At 47.2% G+C, this 26,283-nt stretch overlaps 1 protein-coding gene across 1 annotated transcript in view; it reads left to right on the plus strand.

The window, feature by feature from the left end:
- Positions 1–26,283, plus strand: part of HDGFL2 (HDGF like 2) — a gene marked incomplete at its 3' end in the record, with an annotated part of 529,328 nt that overhangs the window by 469,833 nt on the left and 33,212 nt on the right. The window contains exon 15 of the mRNA XM_082254985.1: positions 4,972–5,086. Within this exon, the coding sequence (XP_082111111.1) occupies positions 4,972–5,086 (115 nt within the window). The remainder of the gene's footprint in view (positions 1–4,971; positions 5,087–26,283) is intronic.

Genomic DNA, 26,283 nt, shown 5'->3' on the forward strand with positions numbered 1-26,283 from the left:
TCGGCCAAACCTGAAAATAAAACCAACACAGCCTGAAGGTGCGCCCCCACCCATTTCTGGGGTGGGGGGACGTCTTCACCGGTTTCCAGATCCAGGGCTTTCCTGAATACCGTACAAAGGGGTTCAGGAGGTCATACGGTCGGGATACAAGATCGAGTGTCGATCACTTCTACTGGTGCGATTCTTCCCTTCCAACATTAGTATGCTACAGGGAGCGGTAGTTTCCGTTCCTTGAGCAGGACGTTTTCTTCACTTTTTGCAAAGATCATTCCCAGTTCCCTCCAGGAATCGGATCCGGGTGAGCGAGCGGACCAGGGAGTCTCTGGTCTGGTGGCTTCGGTCTCCAATGCTCAGCCAGAGGAAGTTACTACTTCCGATAGAGTCCAAGTTTCTGATAAATGTGTGGGAACTGAGAGCGATCAGACTTTGTCTGATTTTCTGGACCGAGCAGCTCTAGGGCAGCCCAGTTCGGATCCAGTCAGAAAATCCTTTTCTCTTAAGCTCATTGACAGACGCAGTACCCGCCCCTCGGTTTTTTGGGTTGGGTTAAATTCTCTGACACTGCTTTGTGACATAACTGACTTCCTGTAGCAGAGAGAGAGAGAGGATATACCCTCTGGGACTGCCCCTAAGGTGTGGCCAGAACGTTTTCCTTCCGTCTAGTGTCCTACTCCTGTAGAGGGCAGTATAACCCAATGTGTTATTAATCAAGTGGACTGCGTCTGTCAATGAGCTTAAGAGAAAAGGATTTTACGGTAAGATTTTACAAAAATCAATTTTTTTCTGAAAACGATCCAGTCTGGTCTCCAGTGGCGGATACAGTGTGCAGGAAACAGCTGAAAATGGCTGTGAAATACTTGGAAAGTTACGTCCCCCATAGACTTACTATGGGGCGGGCTTCCATTGTTTGCTGCCTCTTCTGCACACACACACACACAGAAACAGCCGCTGAAAGCTCAGCATGGGTCCAGACTGAATTTGCTGCAGAAAATGTATGTATAGCAATTTTAGATTTACAGGGCTAGATAGATTAGTTTTTGATTTTTTTTTACTGGTTTTTAGTAGTTGCGAGTAGAATTGGTTCATTTTTGGCTTAACTTCTACTTTACCATTTAAGGGCCAAATTTCAGCCCCTGCATTATTTATTTATTTTCTTACAATGTCCTCTGCCTATGCATTCCTTGATTCTTACCGTCATTCAAGGAGTTGGATATGTAGCTCCTCCGGTGCATTCTATGTCTCTCCCCCCGTGGGACTTGAAATTCAAAGATGCCTCTGTTTGAAAATATTAGAGATCCTCCTTTAGTGACTCTTTCCCAAAAGACTGCATTTTGTAGGCTATCACTTCTGCACACTATGTGTTGCAGCTGGCGGCTTTGTCATGTAAATCCTCTTAGCCTTGCACAATGATAAAGTAGTTCTTCATTCTCGTTCTATTCTACCAATCTTGGATTCCCAAGCATTTTATGGAATGTGACCATTAAGATATACGGATTTGTAGTTTATAATCTTTGAAGAGATCATTAGAGATGAGAGGTGGTGGAGACGAGATTTTAAAACTGAAACAAAAAGAAGTCTGGTGGATTAATAGGTTAAACACTCTTTATCCACGTGGTTTAAACAGGAGTTATGTTCTTTATTCTTGTGAAAGATTTAATGATACATTTTACATATTTTAGTTTATATTTTGTCTTTTTTCCAGATGGGAGAAAGCACTTTGACATTTCCTCTACAGCTGGTAACTGGAAATCTCCGCTTATCATAGAATTTTAAAATGACAGAATCCTGAAATATTCATAGATTAAAATGTGCTTTTCCTTTGTTTTGTTGTGGTTTTCTCTCCTTTTCTTTGAACCATAGCGAAGTTGACGAAGTTGAGTGGAATAATATTAATGGATTAATTGTATAATGAACAATACGAGATACACCTGTTGAGCTGTGCTCTCTGTGTCTATTTGAATAACTGATCAGTTACACATGGCTTGAGAGAGAGCATAAGTCTTTGCTTGAAACTGCACAGTGGCTTTGTGCTTTGATTTTTAGTAAATGATTGATCTGAATTTTGGGTTTCGGATCCCAGCTTCGGCGTGGCGTAGCGTCGGGGGGGGCCACCTTGGACTATGCTATGGCCCCGTGCGCAAAATTTAGAAGGGAGCTGTCAGTCCCCAGTGTGGTGCCTCGATCCCAGTCAGTATTGTGCCTGCAGCAGCTGGTTGTAATGTCAGCTGGGTGGTGACGTCCTGGGGGTGTGGGCATCTATCCCCACATGATGTGTGCGGCCCCACAGAAGGAGGCCGCACCTGCATGGAAGATAACCATTGAGGGCAGCTGGAAGGAAATAGCTTCACAGCCTCTTTGAGCCAGAAGAGGCACACAGAAGCATCCCAAAGACTGGACTCAGTCACCTCCAACCTCCTCTCTGCTCTGCTCTAGCATCAGCAGTAAATCCTGGAGGACGAGCGGGAGGTACCAGCTGTCAGGGAGCTGCTGGAAGGAGCAGCATAGTGCCTCCCGGATCAAGAAAGTATTGGGCATCATACACTGACATAAACCTACCTGCAGATACAGACTGGGATAGGGGGGCAGACGAGGGACTGTGGATAGGGACAGTGCTAAGGGGGTCTCTCTCATCTCCCCACCCTCTCTTTCGGCTCCCACCCTCTTTGTCAGCTCTCCCCTCTCTGTCCGCCACCCTCTCTCTGAGCCTCCCTGTGTCTCAGCCCCCCTCTCTGCCTGCCACCCTCTCTCTGAGCCCCCTGTGTCTCTCTCAGCTCCTTTCTCTGTTTGCCACCCTCTCAGCCCCACCCTCTGTCCGCCACCCTCTCTCTGAGCCCTCCTGTGTCTCTCTCAGCTCCCCTCTCTGTCCACCACCCTCTCTCTGAGCTCCCACTCTCTCTCAGCCCCACCCTCTGTCCGCCACCCTCTCTCAGCCCCCCCTGTCTCAGCCCCCTTCTTTCTGTCCCCTCTCTCTCTTGGCTACCCCCTCTCTCCCAGCCACTCTCTCTAGTGAATATGGAGTGCTCTGCAGTGTGTAGAGGGTTATCTAGAGGTGTGATCAGGGTAGGGGTATCTGAGGAGATGTAATCAGGGTTGGATGGGTTATCTAGGGGTGTAATCAGTGTAGGGGTATCTGGGGGTGTAATCAGTGTAGGGGCATCTGGGAAAGTGTGAGATCAGAGTGGGGGGGGGGGGTATGTGGTGTAGTAATCAGTGTAGAGGTATCTGGGGAGGTGCGATTGCAGTCGGGTGGGTGATCTATGGATGTGATCAGAGTGGTCGGTATCTGGGGAGGTGTGATCAGGGTGGGAGGGTTATCTAGGGGTGTGATTAGAGTGGGGGGTATCTGTGGGTGTAATCAGGGGGGGAATCTGGGTGGTGTGATCAAAGTGGGAGTATCTAAGGGGTGTGATCTGGGAGTTTGTTTGTGGGGGGAACCCAGCCATTGGAAGTTTTACTTGGCCTTAACTGTACTAAGTGGATCCAAGGAATGCATATCCCCACCCCCTCATCACACACTGCCGTTTAGTGGAAGTTTGGCACAGCTCCATTTTCAATGGTATGTGACCTCCTTCACATCGCACCCCATCACATTACAGGTGTGAAGGAGGTAACAGCTACCAGCTTGGTTTTTAACAGGGAGTAGCAAGAGGATGGTGCTGATAGGTTGATATGGGGGCGGTAAAATGCATCTTTACCTATGTAGTCAAAAATCCTTGCATCGGCCCTGGAAAGATATCATTCCAACATGTCAGGAAAAATAGGAGATTTATAAACCAAAAAAATGTAAATCACAGCTTCTCCCTGAAAAATATTCGCCAATGCCCCACAGTTCACAAATCAAATAATTCAACTATAAAAATGTAAATCACAGCTTCACCCAGCAGATATTTACCAATGCCCCACAGCTCACAAATGAAAACATTCATAGCATCCTAGTAGGTCAATAATACATCAAAACATAACTGTATTTACTGGCTAGATAACACTAGTGCAGGGTGCATTCCCAACCCTCACAGAAACACGCTGCTCTTTAGAAGATGTGCAGGAGTGCAATTAATTCTTAATGATGTCCCCAGTCAATGGCAATTATGGCCCATTCTTGCACTTGCCAAACTGCCTTGTGCCACAGCACCTTGCAGTTCAGTGTGGTGCGATTTCAGAAATGAGTCAGAAGCTTATTTCCCAGCTTTTCTTGTGGGTAGGGAATTTCATTGAAATTAATGGGCTGCCCGACCCTGTACTACTTTGGTGTGATGCAATGCGATTTTGTGGTCCATAGACTTCATTGGAAACCCATCAAAATCGCTTCTACATGCTTTTTTGTGTGCAGTTTGTGCTGGTTGTTAGGAGCCGGCAGCAGTTGTTCTTAACCCCCACCCCCCCCCACCCAAAAAAAAATCCATATCAGGCCCTTTGGTTTGGTATGAATTTTTAGGGTAACCCCATGCCAAAAAGAAAATGGTGTGTGGTCCCCACCAAAATCCAAACCAGACTGTTATCTGAGCATGCAGGCCAGGAAAGTGGGGGGGGGGGGGGCCTCACCAGGTGACACTGCCCCTATGACGACACATGCCAGCCCTCAGAGACCCTGTCCTATGACATCATAGGGGCTGGGGTCACCTGGTGATGTCACCAGGGTACCCTACTCCCCTATGACGTCATAGGACAGGGTCTCTTAGGGCTGTCATAAAGACAGGGTGCCTGAATGAACCAGCCCCTTTGTTTAGTTAGCGGCTGGTAGAAGCGATGTTGTCATTCGGTGAAGGTCAAGCAACAGGGATTGGCTGTGTTTGCCTTGTTTTGTTTTCTGCAGGTCAGTGGCAAAATCAGATGAAAATCGTACTGTTTTGTTTGCAGTTTAGCACATCATTCCACATAGCAGGAGAAATGCAGCAAATAAAGGGAGGAATTTAGGTACTTATTCATCATCATTGTTTTTTTTTTCTTTTTTTTTTCATTTTAAATGTTCAGCTTCTTCTCTCAATGGAGGCTCTGTTTCACAAAACACCCTTGGTGCAGATAGGGAAGGAGAAGAGGAACAGATTTCCACTGCCATCCAGAATTCTGGCGACGATCAACACAGCCGGTCAGTATGCAAGCACTAATGCCAACTCTTTTGGACCTAATATGGGTACTCGTGTACCTTTTCACACCAGTGCAGACACTCTCTTAACTAATTGATTATGGTAAAAAGTGTGTGGGGAATGTGTTGTGGCCAATGTACTCTCTGCTAGCATCTATTGTAACCGTGATATCTGCCTGGTTCATGAACATAAATTTCTGTACACTAACCTGCCACTGCTAAACACCTTTTTGAAAAAGTGAACTTATTTGTACAGTAGAAGACATAGGCAACTTATTCATACACCATGGGTTATAGGCTTGTGATTATTGAACACTGGCAAGCTTTTGAGGTAACCCCCACTCCCTTTCCAGGGAGCCGCCCCTATAGCCCTACCCCACTCCATGAGTCTTCAGTTTTTCCTAGTGTCTGTAGGTGTTAGACCTCCAGTTCTTCCTGAAGAAACCAGTTTCACTAGCTTATTTATCTTTTTTTTGCGAATTTCTTGCGATTCTTCTGTGGAAGCAGTGTATCTCAATCGGTGCAAACTTAGTAGAACCTTGGGAGCTGTACCTGGACCCCAAGCGGTTGGGACAGCCTGTTGTGTTGCTTCAAGCACTGGATTTTGCCTGGGGCACTCACCTTGGCACTTAAGCTTGGCCCGTTAGCTGCAGGTGTAGAACCATGGTTCATCACTGTGGGGTCCAGTCCTTGGAGACCCCTTTGGGGGGGCATCTCTGCCAGAATGGGAAAGCCTGGACTATAGTCCTGCATTTTGGGCAGGTAAGATCGGGTCACCCTCTATCTCTGACCGTTACTGTGTTAAACGTGGCGATGTTTTGAATGTCTTCACTTCACAGTATAAATTGTTCATACTTGCCGCTAAAATGTTAATCACTCAGAGTTCAGTTGAGAGGTGGATGACTAGGGGTTACATCACCCCACTGTTTTCATACTTTAGCACCATGTCTGACTAGAGGCCTTCTAAGATACTCAAGCACCTCCTCCCACCTTTTTAACTATGAGGATTTGTTATCGAACGTGCTTACTGTGACGGAACCGACCCACACAGTGCTTGGATGCTTCCGTCAGTGTACTGCTTCCTCCAGTCTTGAACATCGATATCAGATATTATAGCCACCTATTGCAACCAAGAACTTGGCAGAACTCGTTTTAGCAGCAAATCTGGAACTCTTTATTGAACAAACTCACACAGACTATATACCCCAACGGAGGACATCCCCTTCCTGATCATATTGCATTAACAATATAAACTGCACACAGGAATATAATTACTATAGCTAAACAACCACCACATGAACAATAACCCAGATATTTACCCAAAACATCACACAATGGTTTAGTTAACGAGGTACAGCTGACACAAGGCTAATCCCATCATAAAAGAACCTCCAAGAGTTAATCAAATTAGCCATCAGACAGAAACAATATGAATGAATGGGAATCCACACCTAGACAATACTTTGATTAGGATCTCACTCCAGGTCAAACTGCCGGCATCAAGCTCATAAAGTGCAATACACACTATCCTAAATATAAACACAGAACATCCTATAAGCGTATTTCAGCTCGTAAAACGCTCCTCTCTGAAGTCTCAAATTGCCCAACAAGCAAAATCCAATTCATTTCAATGGCCCCAGTTCACATCTTAGCATTTTGTCACCTGAATCAAAATGCCTGAAGCTCATAAAGTACATCAGCTTCTTTTTGGCAGATTACAAGCATTTTTGTTAGATGTCAATGCCTGCCTCCAAGCACCTGCAAAAAACACATGAAAAAGCCAGAAAAAATGCCTAAAAGCCCAAAAAACGCCTGAAAATGATATGCTCAGATGTGAATGGAGCCTTAAACAGACAATAGGAGGAGACCCCAGTAGCCGACTCTTACCTACAATAGTCTACGATGCAAAGCTCATGCAATGTTCCATCATTCTGATAGAGTGTAATTAATGTATCATAGATTTCTTGAGGGATATTGTTGATAAATATTACGGTACGGTCCCATTTGAAGTATTATAAACCACATTTCTCTATCGCTCATTGACAGACGTAGTCTTCTTGATTCTCAAGAGCTGGGTTATGTTGTCTCCGCAGGAGTAGGACTAGGCAGAAAGACAAAACGTTCTGGCTCCACCTTAGGGGCAGTCCCTGAGGGTATATCCTCCCTCTCTCTGCTACAGGGAATCAGTTTTTTTCTGTCTAGTCAGGAGTAAGGACCTAAGCTCCTTGCTGGGATCTTTTTGGTCCTGGCAAGATTTTTTCTTTAGAAGAAATATTTTTTAGGTAGTTTTTTCTCCAGTGTTTTTCCTGTGAGATCTTCAAGCAAAAAACGCCGGACTGGGCGACACTAGTGGTCACCCCAGCCGGCCTACGAGCGCGCGCAGACCATTGCATTGCGCTTGGTCGGCCGCGACACAGTAAGTATGCGGGGCCGGGCGACGGGCTGGATGTTGAGATCCAGTGGTCACCCCGGTTTCTGCCTACGAGCGCGTGCAGACCAGAGCTCCGCGCTGGGTCGGCCGCGACGGAGTCCCAGTGGAGGGACTGACCTTGCGAGTTAAAAGTCTCGCTTGGACGCCAGGAACCTGAGAGTCGAGGCGTCCGGAGTGGTCCACAAACCCCCACCCCGGTGGAGAGGGTATTGTGAAGAGAGGGTGCCTGTCGGTTCGGTATGGTGAGTAAACGTTCCCTTTTTTCTTTCCTCGTTATGAGGCAGTATGAATTATGGGCCCCTCCATACATGGTCAGTATATATCTGACACTAAAAGTCCCCCTTGTAAATACAGTATGTGTTTGTGGGAAGTGGACTTGGTTTGAGAGCTAACACTCTACCCAGCAGACTGTAGCATTACAGCAGACATAGGAGGTATAATCCTACCTTATTTGTAGTGTATCTCCTGTAGATCTATCAATCGCCACTCAGCAGAGATGCAGGTGGATGTGCTGGGAAAAACGATTTCGGCGGTCTGCCGCCATTTTGCCGTAGACCAGGTGCATGCATGTCCTCGGGTCACGCCGGCCGCCATGTTTTTGGAGTCTAATGTCTCCTATATAGGGGCGGCCATGTTTCATGAGCCCAGCTACCTCGTGGAGAGCTGGGAACGCCGGAAGGCGTACACAGGGGGCGGAGCCACGTCCTTCTACCCGGGAAAAAGCAACAGCTCCTTCCAGTCTGTAAAGACAGACGCTGACTGCAGTTGGTTGGAAACTTCACTGCATCGGTTGGTGAGCCTTGGGGGTCCCTCTCTCTCTCTGTGGGATCGAGAAGCAGGTACTCTGAGGGGCGCTATTGCGCTAGGGGGAGACACATAAAAAAAAAATAAAAAAATTTAAGAAAAAAAAAAAAAAATGTTTTTTTGTGTTTTCTGGCAAAGGTGTCCTGAATTATCATGGACCCTGCCACTCATGTATCTCCTCCGGATCCCCTCGAGGGGTCTGCGGGATCCTCCAGCACCCCACTGACGATTAAATCATTGTCCGCTATTATGGAAGCTTGTGTCCCGGGTGGAAGTGGCTTGTCAGGGACAGGGCGCAAGTAAGCGACCCCCGCCTAACCCCTTATTATCTGAAACCTCGGATTCAGACTCTGAGCCTATTTCTGCAGTTGCAGGTACTTCATCTGGTATTGGTGTCTCGTGTACTGTCTTTTCAGACAGTGAGGAGGATGTTTCGGCATCAGCCATAGCCAGAGAGGAAGCGTTGGTAAACGCACTCATGGTATCTGTTCAAGAGACCTTAAGATTACAGGGTATTCCGTCAGAAATAGCTGAAACTGAAATCCCTTTTGGGACTAAAAACGCATCTAGTGGCGAAGGTTTTTTCCATTGCCCAAATGTTTTGGCAATCCAATCAAAGAAGAATGGAGTCTGCCAGAACGCATTTCTACTATTTCTAAACGCATTAACAGGCGTTATCCGTTTGAGGAAACCCTCATTAAGAAATGGACAGAACCACCTGTGGTGGATTCACCAATTGCTAGATTGAATAAGGCCACGGTTATTCCTCTAGAAGACGCTCCGTCTTTTAAAGATCCAGTGGATCGCAAGATAGAAGCTATGTCTCGCACCATGTTTACCTTGATTGGATCAGCTTTCAGACCAATAATTGCTATTGGTCTGGTTTCGCAGGCTGTAACTGTATGGACCAAGTGGTTACGCCGGGACCTAGAAGAGGTCCCTCAGGCGGTATCAGATTTGTTGGAACAGATGATACAGGGGTTACAGTTTGTGTGTGATGCGGCGTTAGACGCTACTTCATTATTGGCGCGAGCATCTGTCTCAGCGGTGGTTCTCAAGCGTACACTGTGGCTAAAAGGTTGGTTAGCCGACCAAGGTTCCAAAAAAGCATTGGCTAATTTCCCCTTTTTAGGAGAGCGTCTATTTGGAGCCAACTTAGATGAGATCATTAAGGATCTCACGGGTGGAAAGAGCACCTTTTTACCGCAAAATTTTAAAGGTAAAGGAACTCGTCAAAGACGAGGGCCTTCTTTTTCTGCTCACAAGAGGTTTTTTTCGTCCCGCGGGTGAAAAAATTAAGTCCTCCAAAGCTCCTGCAGGAGGCGTCAGGGGTCGTTGGTCGGGCAAGCAAAAGCCCGCCCCCTCTAGACCTGAAGATAAACCGTCCAAAGCCTGAAGGTGCGCCCCCCACCCATAACTGGGGTGGGGGGACGTCTTCGCCGGTTCCCGGATCCATGGCTTTCCAGAATCCCGGACAGATGGGTTTGTGAAGTCATAAGGTCAGGGTACAAGATCGAGCTTCGATCTCTCCCACCGGCGCGATTCTTCCCTTCCAATAGCCGACTATCCCCGGATCGTTTAGACGATCTGTGGAGAGCAGTCACAGTTTTACTACAACAAGGAGTGGTAGTCCACGTTCCTTGGACAGAACGCTTTCAGGGGTTTTTATTCAAACCTATTTACAATACCCAGGAAAGAGGGCAAAGTGCGTCCAATTCTGGACTTAAGGGCACTCAATTCTTTTGTCTACATAAGAAGATTCAGAATGGAGTCCATTCGCACAGTAGCAGCCTTGCTGCATCCAGGGGATGTCCTAGCGTCCATAGACATCTAGGACGCATATCTTCACATTCTCATTTTCGCAGGACATCAGCGGTTTCTACGTTTTTCCGTAGAAGAGAACCACTATCAGTTTGTGGCGTTACCTCTCGGTCTCGCCACGGCTCCGCGGGTCTTCACGAAGGTGTTGGCCCCAATGTTGGCACTTCTGCGCCAAAGAGGCATATCGATTCTAGGTTACCTAGACGATCTTCTGCTTCATGCAGAGTCTCCTCAGACCTTGCTACAAAACATAGAAATTACTATGATTTCTTTACAGGAATTCGGGTGGCTGGTGAACCAGCAAAAGTCATTTCTGGTTCCCACCCAGAGGCTCGAATATCTGGGTCTAATTCTAGACACAGTCAGGACAAGAGTTTTTTCTTCCGGTAGGGAAACTCCGAAAGATTCAATCAGCAGTCCACCAACAGCTGGTCTTCCCTTCGGACTTGCATGAGGGGTCTGGGGTTGATGGTGGCTTCCTTCGAAGCAGTCCCATTTGCCCAGTCCCATACCCGAATTCTTCAGCAAGAGATTTCTCTCAGATGGAATCGGAATCCGGAATCCCTGGACAATCAGATCCGATTGAGCAAACAGACCAGAGAGTCTCTGGTCTGGTGGCTTCGGTCTCCGATGCTCAGCCAGGGAAAGTCATTTCTGCCAATATATTGGACGACAGTGACCACGGATGCCAGTCTATCCGGATGGGGAGGAATTCTCGGTCAGTTATCTGTCCAGGGACTTTGGTACCCGGAAGAATCCAGGTTACCGATAAATGTATTGGAACTGAGAGCGATCAGACTTTGTCTGATTCACTGGACCGAGCAGCTCCAGGGCAGCCCGGTTCGGATCCAGTCGGACAATGCCACGGCCGTGGCTTATGTCAATCACCAGGGGGGCACCAAGAGTGTCCGAGCGGCCAAAGAAGTGGCTTGCATTCTTCGCTGGGCGGAACGATTTGTTCCAGCAATCTCTGCGGTGTTCATTCCGGGGGTGGAGAATTGGCAGGCAGATTATCTCAGCCGTCAGACTCTGGATCAGGGGGAATGGTCCCTCCATCCAGACGTTTTCCACCAGTTGTGCCTACGATGGGGCACCCCGGATATGGATCTGTTGGCATCTCGATTCAACAGGAAAGTTCAGAGATTCATGGCTCGCTCCCGCGATCCTCTAGCAGAAACCGCAGACGCACTGATCGCCCCGTGGGGGCAATACCAGCTAATGTATGCCTTCCCTCCTCTTGGGTTACTGCCAAGACTTCTTCGCAAGATAGAGGAGGAAGGAATTCCAGTAATCCTGGCAGCTCCGGACTGGCCTCTTCGAGCTTGTTACGCCGACTTGGTCAGACTGATGGCGGACGTCCCGTGGAGACTTCCTCTCAGGGAGGATCTACTGTCTCAGGGACCGATCTTCCATCCTGCTTTACGATCGCTGGTTTTAAACGGCCTGGTTATTGAGACCCAGGTGCTGAAGGACAAGGGATTGTCAGCTTCAGTTATTCCTACTCTAGTTAAAACAAGGAAAGCGACTTCCAGAAAGATTATCATCGTACATGGAAGTCTTATATTGTGTGATGTGAATCCCTTGGGTTCCATCTACATCTTTATTCGGTAGTCCGAATATTGGCTTTCTGCAACAGGGAGTTGAGCAGAAGCTGGCCTTGAGTGTTATCAAGGGTCTGGTTTCAGCATTTGCTATCTTCTTTCAGAAGCTTTTGTCTACTCATTCCTTGGTGCGGAATTTCATCCAGGGGGTGCGACACCTGGCTCTGCCAGTGCACGCGCCGTTACCATCCTGGGATCTTAATTTGGTGCTGTCGGTTCTTCAGACACCTCCCTTTGAAAATATCAGGGAGATTCCCTTGCCTACTTTATCCCAGAAGGTGGTCTTCTTGGTGGCTATCACTTCTGCACGCAGGGCGTCAGAACTGGCTGCATTATACTGTTGTTCCCCAGATCTGGTGGTTCATAGGGATAAGGTTGTTCTTCATCCGAATCCATCCTTCCTTCTAAGGTGGTTTCAAAGTTTCATTGAATAAGGACAGTGTATTGTCCTTCCTATGTCCTTAGCCCAATCATCCTCGAGAATTTGCATGGCATTCCTTGGATGTAGTTCGGGCGATCAGGATATACTTGAATACTACGGATTCAATTTGTAAGACGGATTCACTGTTTGTGATCACGGATGGCCCTAAGAAGGGGTTGCCTGTTCTGCTGCGACCATCTTTAGATGGATCAGACAGACGGTGGTATAGGCTTATTTTATCTAAGGGTCGGGATCCCCCGTTCCCTGTTAAGGCGCATTCTACTCGGGCGCTTAGAGTTTCCTGGACCTTCCGCCATCAGGCGTCAGTGGTTCAGGTTTTCAAGGCGACTGTTTAGTAGTCGGTTCATACCTTTACAATATTGTATAAGGTTTATGTGATGGCATCGTCAGATGCCTCTTCTGGCTGCAAGGTTCCTGCAGGCCACTGTTTGAGGAGACTGTTGGTCTACCTCGAGGATTTGTGGGGTAGGTCTCATCTGTTTACTCGATGAGTCATTTGATACTTCTGGTTGGCTCCGGTTGGGCCTTCTAGATTGGATTTTGATTCTGTCAATCCCACCCCTCATTTTGTGGCACTGCTTCTGGATGTCCCAGCTCTTGAGAATCAAGAAGACTACGTCTGTCAATGAGCGATAGAGAAAAATGGATTTTTGTAAGATCTTACCGTAAAATCCTTTTCTCTTAAGCTCATTGACAGACGTAGTACCCGCCCCTCTATCATTGAGTTGGGTTGGGTTAAATTCTCTGTACTGCTTTAAAACAGAACTGATTCCCTGTAGCAGAGAGAGGGAGGATATACCCTCAGGGACTGCCCCTAAGGTGGAGCCAGAACGTTTTGTCTTTCTGCCTAGTCCTACTCCTGCGGAGACAACATAACCCAGCTCTTGAGAATCAAGAAGACTACGTCTGTCAATGAGCTTAAGAGAAAAGGATTTTACGGTAAGATCTTACAAAAATCCATTTTCTCAGTGTCCATTAAGTAGTTGTCCATTTTCTCAGTCACCCTGTTCCCTTAATAGACACAGGGTGACTTAAGAGGGGTCTGGGGAGCTGAAACAAGAGTTTCCCAACCTCTCTAAGGTAAGCTGGGTTCCACGAGTCCCCAACCCAAAGTTTCAGAAAGAGACTAACCCAGAAGGAGACCCCAGACAGGTTGACTTCAGAGTTAATCCGTAGTTCTAGTTCCCCAATGCTCGTACCCACACCGTACCCCAAACACATTGTCTCAAACAGAGCATTACTTACCCAGCCAACCTTTGCCTCTCTCATAGAACATACCTGCTGCTAGGGAGACCTGCGGACTGGCCCTTCTCCCTGCAGTCCTTTCAGCCGCTAGAGAGAAGACAAAGACAGGGTGGCTGGGCTCACTCCGTCATGCTGTTGGGAATCTGGGCTAACTGCCCAGCATCCCTGGGGTATACATTTGGAGACCATAGTCCCATCCACTACCACAGGAACTCCATCTTTTGTTGAGGGCAGAGTGAACACACATAGGTAGTCCACATGATCTCCATTCTTGGCTGCAGGGAAAAGTTGTCATCAGTAGGTGTGGGACAGAGGTCATTGACTCTCTGTTCAGCTGCCAGCGTTTTAGCTGGGTGGTTTTTACCATTCCAGGGCTTGGTCTGTTGCTGGGCAGAGGGGCCGACTGCCCCAGGTCCCTGAAGCTGTGGAGACACTTTAGGTGCTAGGCAGAGGACAGCGGCGCTCTGCCCTCTTGCCAGCGATTCAGCTGGGAGTAGGAGCTCCACTACATCAGCTTGTCGCTGGGGAGAGGGGCCAAATGCCTCAGCTCCCTGGATCTCTGTAGTTGTTGCCAGTACTGGGCAGAGGTTGGTAGCTCTCTGCCATGTTGTCAGCACTTCTGCTGGGGATGTCACTTTGTCCGCTCAACCTTCTCCCCCTGGATCCTGATCTGCTGCTGGGGAGTGACCACCACCTTTTCACCCTGGGTCTCCGGAAGTGACTCCCTTCACACTTATCTCCTGCACTCTACTCTATTGGTACCCAAATACTCTCACTTGTAGCTTGGCAGAGAACAGGCAAAAGGGAGCCAATTCTAAACAGCGAGTGAACATTCGCTTCGCCGAAGGCCCGAAAAGCACTCAAACTTTTTAGAGAAAGGGAATACAATAAGACATGTGGCCACTCACTAAAACTAGAAGAAAAACGGTTTAACCTTAAAATATGTAAGGGGTTCTTCACTGTCAGAGCAGTAAGGATGTGGAATTCTCTTCCACAAGCAGTGGTATCGGCAGGGAGCATCGATAGTTTCCAAAAATGATTAGATGGACACCTTAAAGACCACAACATACAGGGGTATACAATGTACAGTTAACAGCGAACACACACACACATCATAGGTTGAACTGGATGGACTGATGTCTTTTTTCAATCTCACAAACTATGTAACAAACTATGTAAACTCAGAGTGGTGATGCATACCTTGCATTGGAGCAGGAACTGGTTTTAACACAGGGCTCTGTATCTGATTCCACTCCATTTTAGGCATGCAGTAAGGATGAATTCTCAGCATCCACATTTTCTAGGAGAGATTACAGCGTTAATTCAGCTATCCTTGTCCAGAGCTCTTCTCTAGCTCTCATTTTTTAACCAGCGTTGGACCCTGATATGCCAGCTCTAGAGGGAAATGAAGAGGACCTAAAGGCAGAGTTGGAGGAACCTGCAGAAGGTTTATCTTAGCCACACTGTCAGGTTGTAAACTCGTTTGAGTTATTTTTTTTTTTTTTTACACCCTGCAAAAGAAACACATAATGAGCTAGTATGCATCGCATATTAGCTCATTATGCAATACTTACCTCAGAACGAGCCCCCGCCGTGCCGCTCACTCACCTCTATGACGGGCGACATGTCTAGTCGCCCGTCTTCCGGGATCGCGGCATCCGGCCATCTGATTGGCCGGAGCCGCGGTGACGTCACTCCCGCGCACGCGCGCTAGAGCCGACAGTCACGGCACGGGGCTCTGAAGGAACGGCACGATCGGCCGTTCCTTCAGAGCGCATGCGCCAGTGACGTCACTGGCGACATGTAAGGTAAATATCTCCTAAACGGTACATGTTTAGGAGATATTTACAGTACCTATAGGTAAGCCTTATCATAGGCTTACCTATAGGTACAAGTTGTAGAGGAGTGTTTACTTCCTCTTTAACGAAGGAGCACAGAACATGCTTGTTAACTTTGAAAAGCTCATTGCCTCTGCAAAAACCTTGGTATTGTGCAGGTGACTCTCCTCTCTCTCACCATGCCCCTTTGGCCTACAAAAACTTGCAAAATATTTCCTGTTCATGAACAGAAAGTGCAGTCTATTATGATTGGATCAGTCCGGAAAGGATTTTCACTCCCCCAAAAATCTTTGCTGAACTCTACTCAGTGCTAAAAAAAAGTTTGCCAAAAGTGGGCCATTCCATTTTTGACCCTGGCCTCTCTGTCCTAATCAAATATCTTACTGTAACTTTTAAAGATGTTTCATGTTTTAAAGATTCTGAGAAAATTTAAGATAAAAGCTCACTTAATTCTTGGAGAGCTTCTCCTCTCCCATGACGCCTCTATTAGGCCATCCAGGGATTTTTTCCGGGCTTACCAATCCAAACTTCCGATCCTTGTCTCCTCGAGGCCTACTGCGTGCCTCCCATTTCTTAAGCTCCAACGGCTGGCTTGTGATGCACACTTTCCTCACTAGTTCATCTACACCTTCTCTGGTTCATTGAAAGGCTCTCCGATTGTCTCATTTCTCGCATTCTCCACCCAAACATACTGTATACTTTTGCCTAGGAAATTGCACTCCTTCAAAGAGATATCTGTGGGAGAGGGCCTGACTTGGAGATCTCTTTCCACATCTTAAAAATACCTCCTGGAACTCCACGCTCAGTCCGATCCCCCTTCCTTGTTAAATTGGAGGACTTATAGGTAACTTTCTCTGATTCTCAAAAAGAGCACATACTTTTTTTTCTGCACACAAATCCACCTTGTGCAGCAGATACCAGGAGACCACCTACAAAATTGTAACCCGTTGGTACAGGATCCAGGCAGTCCTTGCCAAACTGTTTCCTGTGATTGCTGCTGGAGATGTGGCTTGTCTATGGGCACTCTCACACATTTTTTTTGGAGTAACCTGAACTGCACACATTCTGACAATCTGTGCTTCAACTTGTACACAAATCCACTGACATTTCCTCGCAGAACGACCCTGCAGTGATATTACTTAACCTCATTCCAATGTAAAGGAAGCAATATTATAAATCTCTGCTTAAGCACCTATTAAACGCAGCACAAGCTTGTATGTCTAGTATGTGGAAACCGCAATCTGCCCGGTTAACTGTTGCTTAATTGCTCGCAATAGTGAATATCGAATAAATGGAGGACCTGACCTCGGTCCTTCAGGACAAAGCTGAGGAACATAAGACCAGGTAGTTCTGTTGGAATCTCATCTGTTTATCTGATGAATAGTTACAAAATGTGTGACTCACACAGTTCCTTTGTTCCAGCTTCCTGTTGGGCCACTGATCCTGATTCTGACTCCCCCAATGGTGGCCCCCTTCCCTCCATCCCCCCTTTTTTTTCTTTTCCTCTTCTCTCTTTCTCCCTCCTGCCATTTCTTCTTTCTCCTACTCTTTGCATGCATCCGAAGGAATGTTTTATGTATTAGATTCAGGGGAGCATAGGTATATTTGACTTCTACCCATTTTTGTTTACGGTTATTTGAGGTTTTCTGAGTATTCATTTCTACTCTGTGACCCTTCTCTGAATCCCAGAAGCCCTTTGATACCCAATTAATAGCCATGTATAGATTTTTACTGATCAATGTGTTCTCTATAGGTAATGCTATATTTCTTTGTGGATATATAGATTTTTCTTTTTGAACTTTGTGCTTGATAATTGTATGGAGTCCATGTTTTTATTGTTATCTGTTGCAATCCTCTCAAAAAAAAAAAAAAACTCACTTTAACTTGGCAGACCCAGTCTTGCAACCCGCTTTTGCTGCTCTTTCTATATGTCAAACTGTAGCGAACTGGACTTGGACAATGAATACCCAATATGACCTTGCCTTTCAGGTTAATGCTGTTGCAGAGAAATTACAACATAGAAAAGTGATGGCAGAAAAAAAGACCAAGTGGTCGGTTTAGTCTGGCCCATTTTTTCTTATTTAAATGTTTTTTTTTTTGTTTTTTTTAATAAATGTTTTTTTGCCTTTTAAGGCTTTTTAACATTTGCATATAATACTGAAGCTTCTCAAATGCACCTATGTTGTTTGATAAGCGTTTTTGAGCTTTTTAAATCACTCCTCTAAAAGCCCTATGCGTGTTTGCGACACAGTTGACATTCGTTTTTGGCACGCTAAAACCACACCTATTAACTGTATTGTACTAACGTGCCACAAGCGTGGTCTATTATCATAGACTTGAATAGAAGGAATTGAAATGCTTCAGCTCTTTCGCTATCGTTCATTGACGGACGCTGTTCTCTCTAATCCATATCAGTAGGGTAATACTGCCCCCTACAGGAGTAGGCCACTAGGCAGAAAAAAGTTCTGGCTACGCCTATGGGCAGTCCCGGAGGGTACACCCTCTCTCTTCCTGCATAGGATGTCCGTTTTAATCTGCCTTCTCGGGAGTAAGAACCCAGTTCCTTGCTGGGATCTCTGGTCCTGGCATATAAAGTATTTTTTTATGTAGATTTTTTTAGCTAGTCTTTTTTTCTTCTGAATTTTTTTTCCTGTGAGATTGTCAAGGAATTATGCCGAACTGGGCAACAGACTGGACCCCCATATTCAGTGGTCGCCCCAGTCTAGCCAGTGAGCGTGTGCAGACCATAGCTCTGCGCTGGGTCGGCCGCAACGTAGTCCCTCTGGACGGGGACTGGCCCCGCGAGTTAAATGTTCCCCAGGTTGCACACGACAGGGTCTAGGCTTATGTCGCAGCATTCCTATTTGGCCGACAGCCCACCTACTCCGGTGGCGTGGGGTCCTGTCAGGAGATGTTGCCCGCCTGTGTTCCCAGTATGGTGAGTACATGCCCCCCCTCCCTGGCGGATTTTGGGCAGACACAGGCCGTCTCCCTGGGATGGTCGGACTCTCACACTCCTGGGTTTGCCTATGTCCTGTTGTGACCTCCCTCCTCTCCACCTCCAATGAGGATGACATTTCTACCTCCCTGAGCGCGACAGGCACTGGTGGATGCACTGGCTATTTTCAGTGCGTGTCACCCTGCAATTTGGGGGGCGCAGGTGGCATCTGGCACTCACATACCATCTGGAGCTGCTCTTTTTGATAGCTGCTCATGTAGGAGGGGACCGAGGGGACCGTCTCAAACGTTCCCCTTTGGTGTCTAAGCGTCCGTTAGATGTTGCCCTTTTGGGCTGTTCTGCCTTTGATGGACGTACGGGCTCTAGCTGAATGGGACTACCGTTTTTTCCGTTGTTCCTTAAGGACTTGGGTGATAGGATGGCGTGGGCTGTGACTTGCTATCTGTACTCCCTTGCGTAGTCTGCACTGGGAACAGTGTTTGTTTGCCCTTGCCACGCAGACTCTGCCTAATGGGTGGAGTTCTGCTGCCGTGACTTGGTGTGGGGCATGTCCCTCTTACCCTGGGGGAGCTGTTGGACCAGTTGGCGTAGGGGCTTCAATTTATTTGCGATGCCGCGTTGGTTGAGGCTCCCTTGTATGGGTCACCTTTTTCATTTCGTTTTCGGCGGTGGTTGTCCAGCATCTACTTGACCAGAGTGTTGGTCTGCGGATCAAACTTCTAAGACGGTCTTAATGGATCTCCCTTTTCGGGGGATCGCCTGTTTGGCGCTGCCCTGGATGGCATTATATAAGGGTCTCATGGGGGGAGAGTGCTTTCTTCCACAGGCTTACAAGGGTAAGGGCCTTCGTCGCAGTCGGGGTTCTTCCCTTTCAGCTCGCAAACAGTTTCTTCGTCCCTCGGGGACGGTCGATGTGGCGAAGTCCTTCGAGACTTCCGCGTGTGGTTCCAAACGACCCTGGTCTGGAGAACATGAAATCAGTTTTTTCCAGACCTGCGGACAAGGCCTACTCGGCCTGAAGGTGCTTCCTCACTCGTCTAGGGGGTGGGGGGAGGTCCTTGTCGGTCGAGGACCTGCGGCTGGCCCAGGTCCCAGGCTGCTGGGTTCAGGAGTTCATGCGGTCCATTTGCAAGATTGAGTTTCGATCCGTTTATTTCCATTAAGGTTTTTTCCCTCCCAAAGTATGGCTGTCTCCGGATCGCTTTCAGGCGCTCTGTGGAACAGTTCAGGCTCTGGTTCAGCAAGCTGGACCAACTGGTCCTTTGATGGTTCCGTGCAGATCGAAAATTAAAGTTGGTATCGGTTCGCACGGTGGTGGCTTCCCTGCATCAGGGGGATTCCTGGCTTCCTGAGTTATATCAACAATCAGTTCTAAGAGTTTTTAGAATCATGCAGATGCCTTGTGGATGAAGTAAGCTGTTGTAGTGACAAGCACGAGAAAAAGAATAGTCTAAGACCATCAGAGACCACCAGCTCATCCTAAAGGCACCAGGAGGAGAGGAAGGAGAATATCCAAGCAAGGGAATATACACAGGCCCAAGATTTTTGGCCTTCTGGTAAGAGGCTCACCCACCTCCTTAGGAGGCGTGGGAAGATATCTACATACTCCCCTCCCCCACACGAGGTTTCCACTATGGATGTGGCTGTCTTCACGCCTTTTTACATTCTATTGCTGGTAAGAAGCAAACCTGCACAGGTAGTGGGACATCAGACAAGTAGAGTGGTCTTCTGGCTGTCACCTGAAGCACTTTTTGTTGATCTACTCACCTGTATCATTTGGAATTGCACGGACACTAGTCACTTTATCCCTTTTGGACTGTTTGATTTCACTTGGAATCTTTTCACCATTGTTTTATTTTGTACTACACTGTTTAGTGATTTTCTAGATCATTTATATATTCATCTGTTCACTACATGTTTATCATTAACCTTTGGTTTTTGACTTTAACACACATTTGTGTTTTCACTTGAGAGTGATAACTTATGTTTAGCGCACCTGATTTTACATTTATTATTTGGCATTTCCTTTTTTGGATCTATGGTTGCAGCTTCACATATTATTTAATCAGCCCACCCTTCACCTATTTAAATAGACTTTAAGCTGCCTGCCTTCACATCCTGTTCTGTTCGGGACACCTACAGGTTTTCCGTTTTTATCTCTATCGGTTTGTGGCGTTACCCTTTGGTCTTGCTTATGCTACTAGGGTCTTCACAAAGGCTCCGGTCCTGGCGCTGTTGCGGCAGCAGGGCGTATCGGTCCGGGGTTCCTGGCCAATCTGCTTCTCTGTGTGGAGTCCCCTACGGTGCTGACAAACAAATTTGGAAGTCACCACAAGAACTATGGAGGAGTTCAGATGGGTTCTGAACCTTCAGAAGTCATCCCTAGTCCCTTCCATGAGACTGGACTATCTGGACCTGACTTTGGAATCGCCCTCAGTCAGGGTGTTTTCTCCCTCCATGGGAAAAAACTCTTGGAACTTCAGACTGCGGTTCAACTGTTACTGTCTCGCACATGGTCGTCCCTTCGGACCTGTATGCGAGTTCTGGGACTGATGGTGCCGTCTTTCAAGACGGTCCCTTTCGCTCAATCCTTCTCGGGGATCCCCCAGAAGGCTATCCTTCTTGAAAGGGACTAGAGCCCAAACTTTCTGGACTTTCAGATCCTGCTGAGCTGGCTGACCAGGGAGTCTTGAGCTGGAATCCTTCCTCCGCTTTTTCCTGAACAATTATCACCGTGGATGCAAGCCTGTCCGGGTGGGGAGGAGTCCTCGGCAGGTTCTCTGCTTAGGGAGTATGGTCCCTGGAGGATCCAGGTTACCGATCAATGTCCTGGGGCTGAGAGCGATTTCTCCTTGCGCTGCAGGCTACAAGTATTGTGCAATCCTATCTAATGGAAGATTTCCACTAACAGGTCTTTCCTCAATGCCAGTTAAAGCAATATTCGCTGTGCATAGCGATTACTGGTAAACTGACACTGGGAGACGTAATGGCAATTTAACTAAAAATACATCCTAAAGACTCTGTCTTGCCGTACCATAGAATTATGTATAAGAACCGGGATGTCCCACTAAATACAACAAGATTTGGGACAGATGGCTCCAGAATTCGGCCACATGTACCTAATACTGGTCTCATTATTTACACTGCTCTGTCTGTATGTATACTGTGCTTTGTTGTACTGCATTGCCCGTATTGCTCTATCCCTCTGCATTAATGTACCCTGTTCTCCTATTTATTTGTGATTGCACTTTAACGAAAGTTCTTGTTCAAATTTGGATTTCTACCTGTACCATGTTGGTTTATTTTTTTTCACAATAAAATCTCTATTTTCATAAAAAAAAAAATACATCCTAAAGAAATGTCCACAATAAAATTTCCACAACAGCCCCTCCTCTTTGTCATATGCTCCCATACGTCCTTTGATGAATCTTCTTCTTTCTTGTTTCTTCTTTCGTCTTCTTCAAAAAAGATAACGGGTAAAAACAATCCATCGAAAGGAAACGACACTTGGGTTCCGCTCTTCGGGAGGTGACTTTAGAGGGAGGACATGAGGTGATGGGATGCGTTAATCAGTGGTTGGGCTGGGGTCCTTGGCGTCGGATGCAGGGGCAGGATCTTGGTGCGTCTCAGCGATCAGGACAAGGTCATCTGCTCGGGCTTTGGTGACTCTATCAACCATGTATGGGGGAAGGGAATAGGGAATGCCGCTCAGGTGTGTGTCCAAAAAGGTGCTGGCTGGATCTGCCGTCCAGGAAGATACAAGTAGAAATGTGAAGCCGCACTCAGATGATTGAAATCAAATAAAGTGTCTTTATTCTTCAAAAGTATCCATGACAAACAGACAGTGTGAGGAACAGAATGTGTCCAAGGTAGATGCGTTTCACGGCTCGAATGGCCGCTTACTCATTACCACGGTGTGGGATAGCGGAAATTGGTCAATATTTAAAGGTGGTCACCAGGAAATTGATTGTTGTAGCTCTGCACAACTGCATATCATCAAATAATCAAGCATATTGAACATCCAATTTCTCTGCGATCCAAAGTTTTTTCATATCTTTGTATTTTGTATAGTTTATATCTTGCACCAGTGAGAGACCATATACCAATATAGGACACATGTATATATGAATATTTGAGATCCTATGTGGTTTTATTTATATTTATATTTAGATTACATATGCAATCTCTCATATGAAATCGGCATGTGTGTATCTGACTTTTTACGCTAAACTCTGTTGTTAAAGTTAAAGCCCATCTGTGGACTACCTGATTGTCCCGATACCCAAATTGGATTGACCAGCAAAGAACAGTAGCCAGAGCTAACATTAAAACTATAATTGATGTTACCCTCTAGGAATGTGTCATTAAATTCTATGGACAAGTGTCTCCTGGTTGTCTTCATGATAATATGAACGCCTGTCATTGCTGGGGTGTAATAGCTAGGTGTGGGTTTGGAGCACACCCAGCAATTAGACTTTGGCCAGCTGAAGATGAATTTTAAACAATTTGGGATGCTGTTCATCATTACCCTTGCTAAAATGCACTTGCTAAAATTACACTAAGCTAAATATGTAAATAAAAACGATACTCCTCATTATCATTCTTGGATGGAGTTGAGCAGCTTTTTGCAGTGGCTGGCATGTATCCAGAGCCTCAAGGGAGTTGGCGTTGTCAGCTGAACCTGGTATGGCTCGGAATACCTCCACTCCAATCCCGTCCTTTGATGTTTCCTCATAACGACTCAGTCACCTGGTTGAATAGAATGTACACCGGTTATCGTGTCAGGGTCCGGGATAGACTCCTGAACCCTATGACGGACCTTTTGGAGCTCCCTTTCCTGGGACTGCACCTACCCCCTCAGCTGAGAATGTAAAGATAACAGTTGCTGAGGAAAGTACAATCCAGTCCCTGGCTGACTCCCAAGCAAAACCTTGTAGGTTAATAACCCATTGGACATTCCTGATGGGGTAAAGAGCAATGGAAAAACATTAGAGCCTTGGCTTCTTCTATTCAGCCGTTCAACCTTACCACTACTTTGAGGATGAATCCCTGAAGCGCCTTACGTACCTCTGCAAAGATCTGACCAGTGAAGTGTGATCAGCGATCCGACTCGATCGTTCCAGGCAGCCCCCCTGTGACAAACTATCTCAGACAGGATCTTTTTCGTGGTGGCAGTGGCAATGGCATTGTGAATGGGCCAAGCCTCTGGCCACCCAGAAAACATATCCAGACAGACCAAGACATGCTCGTTTTCTGGCAAAGTGATCTAGTCTATCTGAATGCGCTGAAAGGGATATTCAGGTTTGGGTGAGTGCCTTCTTGGCAGCTGCGGTAGTAAAGCCAGGGCCAATCCAATGCTCCTCCACCTATGCACACACAACCATCTTTGACTGATGTCCAGAGTAATGAGCCGAGTGGGCAATCAATGGAAAAACAGATCTGGGCAAACGCCATTCACCATCAAGACCCCAGCTGTTGTCTGGACTCTGTGTAGCACCCAAGGCTGTCTATCTCCTCTTTTCCTGCATTTCCACTTTGAACGACAGTTTTCTAAATTCCTCTAGTGACACGTCAGAGGGGATGGCTAGCATCAGGGTTTCTGCCCCAGGGCTCAGAGCACCTTCCTTAGCAGCTCTATCTGCCAAGGCATTTCCTTTGGCTTTCATAGTCGTCTCAGTAGTATGAGCCTTTACCTTCAGAATGGCTATCTCGTGTGGCAAGCAAAAGGCAATGAACAGTCTGATTAACCCTGCATGTTTCACCGCCTTCCCCAAACTAGTCAAGAACCCTCTTGCCTTCCAGACAGGACTACAATCATGTGCCAACCCAAAAAGCGCATCTCAAATCTGTATAGAAATTGATCCTCTGATCTCGGTCTTACCATCTGGGGTTTAGCACCTGTCAAGGGTCAGGTTTCAGCTTTGGCAAATTTCTTCCAAAGCCCGTTGGCCGCCTGTGCCCTGGTGCGTGACTTCTTCCAGGGGGTGTGACACTTGGTACTTCCGGTGCAACCTTCGTCACCCACTGGGGACCTTGATTTGGTGCAGTCGGTTCTTTTGTACCCTCTGTGAGTTGTTTGAGGGTATCCCCTGCCTACCTTATTACAGAAGGTGGCCTTCTTGGTTGCAGTCACTCTGCGCGCAGGTGTCGGCACTGGCTTCCTGGGTTTTTCGCCTTGTAGGCATCTGTGCTCCAGGTTGCAAGATGGCTACCTGGTAGTCTGTTCACAGCTTTACCACATTTTATAAGGTGGATGTGATGGCAGATGCCTCCTTTCGGCCGCAAGGTTTTTTTGCTGGCTGCTGTTTGGAGGGCTTTTGACCTTCCTTGAGGGTGTTTACTGTTTGTTTCAGGTGGGCCTCATCTTTTGTTCTGATGAGTCCTATGTTGCCTGGTCGGGTATGTTTGGCCTTGGGGACTTGTTCTTTTCTGCTGTTCCCACCCCTCATTTTATGGCACTGCTTTGGGACGTCCGTAATGATATGAATCCAAGAGAACTGCATCCATCAATGAACGATAGAGAAAACTGGATTTTTGACTTACCGTAAAATCCTTTTCTCTTAAGTTCATTGACGGATGCAGTACCCGCCCTTCTATTTTAAGTTGGGTTGGTGTTACTTTTCGACACTGCTTTGATACAAAGCGGACATCCTACTCCTGTAGAGGCAGTATTACCCTACTGATATGGATCAGAGAGAACTGCGTTCGTCAATGAACTTAAGAGAAAAGGATTTTTCGGTAAGTCAAAAATCCAGTTTTTCAAACTCATCGTCAGTTTTCAAGCTTCTCAATTTTGAATTTTATCAACTGCGTAGGCGTTTGATGAGCGTTAAAACGCCCCTCAGACATCTACTTTCAATGCTAGTGTGAATTAGACCTTAGTCTGTATTTGTCCCAGGCATGTTTGAACCCACTTACTGTTGACTGGCTCACTACCCCTGTTGAAAGTCTATTTCAAGCATCAATGCTTTCAGTAAAATAATACTTTCTCTTTTGTTCACTGACGGACACAGCTCCATGTCTTTTAGACCATTGGGCTTATGCTGCTCTTTCTTTAGGAGTAGGACTAGGCGAAAGCCTTTTTGGTTACGCCCCTGAGGCCCTCCCAGAGGGTATACCATCACTTCCTGCTATAGGACTTCAGTTTTTTCTGCCTAGTCAAGAGTAAGGACCTGGCTCTCTGCTAAGCACTGCGGTCCTGGCATTATTTCCTTTTTATATAGAATTTTTAACTTTTTCTTATTTTTGTTTCTGTGTGAACTACAATCAACCTGTTAATGTGTGAAATACAATCAACAGCCAACTGGACGACGCACTGGATATCCTAGATCCTTATGGCCTTCCCAGTCTGGCCTGTGAGCGCGACCCAACCTTAAGCTCCACGCTAGGTTGGCCACGACTTAGCCCCACTGGACAGGGGCTGGCCGGCGAGTGCAACACCTCGCGAGGTTGCATAGCCCTGGTCACGACAACAGTCACGATCAGAGTCGCAGCGTATCTCAGGCCGCAGCACCCCCATTCCAAGATGGTGAGGTGGACTGCTGGCAGTAGCTCCCATCTGGTGCTGTGATGTGGTGAGTAGTGTCCCCCCTCCCTTCTTTTGGAATTGCTGGGGTGGTTGCGGGCCCTCCCTGGGGATTATAGACCCCCTCCTGTGTTCTCCCTCCCCTTCATGTATTTCCCCCCATCTCCTCAGCGGGGTTCCCCCTGCGTAGGTTGCCCTCTCCTGCCCCCTGTCTACCCCCTTAGCCCCTTTTAGGGGGACACGGGTGTATTTGGTTAGGGGAGGGCTTGTCTGGTGTTGGGCCGGAGAGTTGTGGGTGGGTGCCGCTGTTGGTCCCCTTTTTTAGGGGGTGCCTGTACCTTGGTGCTGTGGGGGGGGGGGGTCCCCTCCAGGTGGAAGCCTCTTCCCTGGGGTCCCGTGCAGCGCCGCCTGGTGGCGCCACTTTGCTGTGGATGCTGCATTCCCGGGTTCAGTGGCCATGTTTGTCTAGTCCAGCGGCCATGTTTTGGGTTTCCAATAGAGAATAACGGTGGGCATTTTCTTGTAGTCCTGAGT

The sequence above is a fragment of the Pelophylax lessonae genome, assembly GCF_965119305.1.
Source record: "Pelophylax lessonae genome assembly, chromosome: 1".
Classification (NCBI taxonomy): Eukaryota; Metazoa; Chordata; class Amphibia; order Anura; family Ranidae; genus Pelophylax; species Pelophylax lessonae.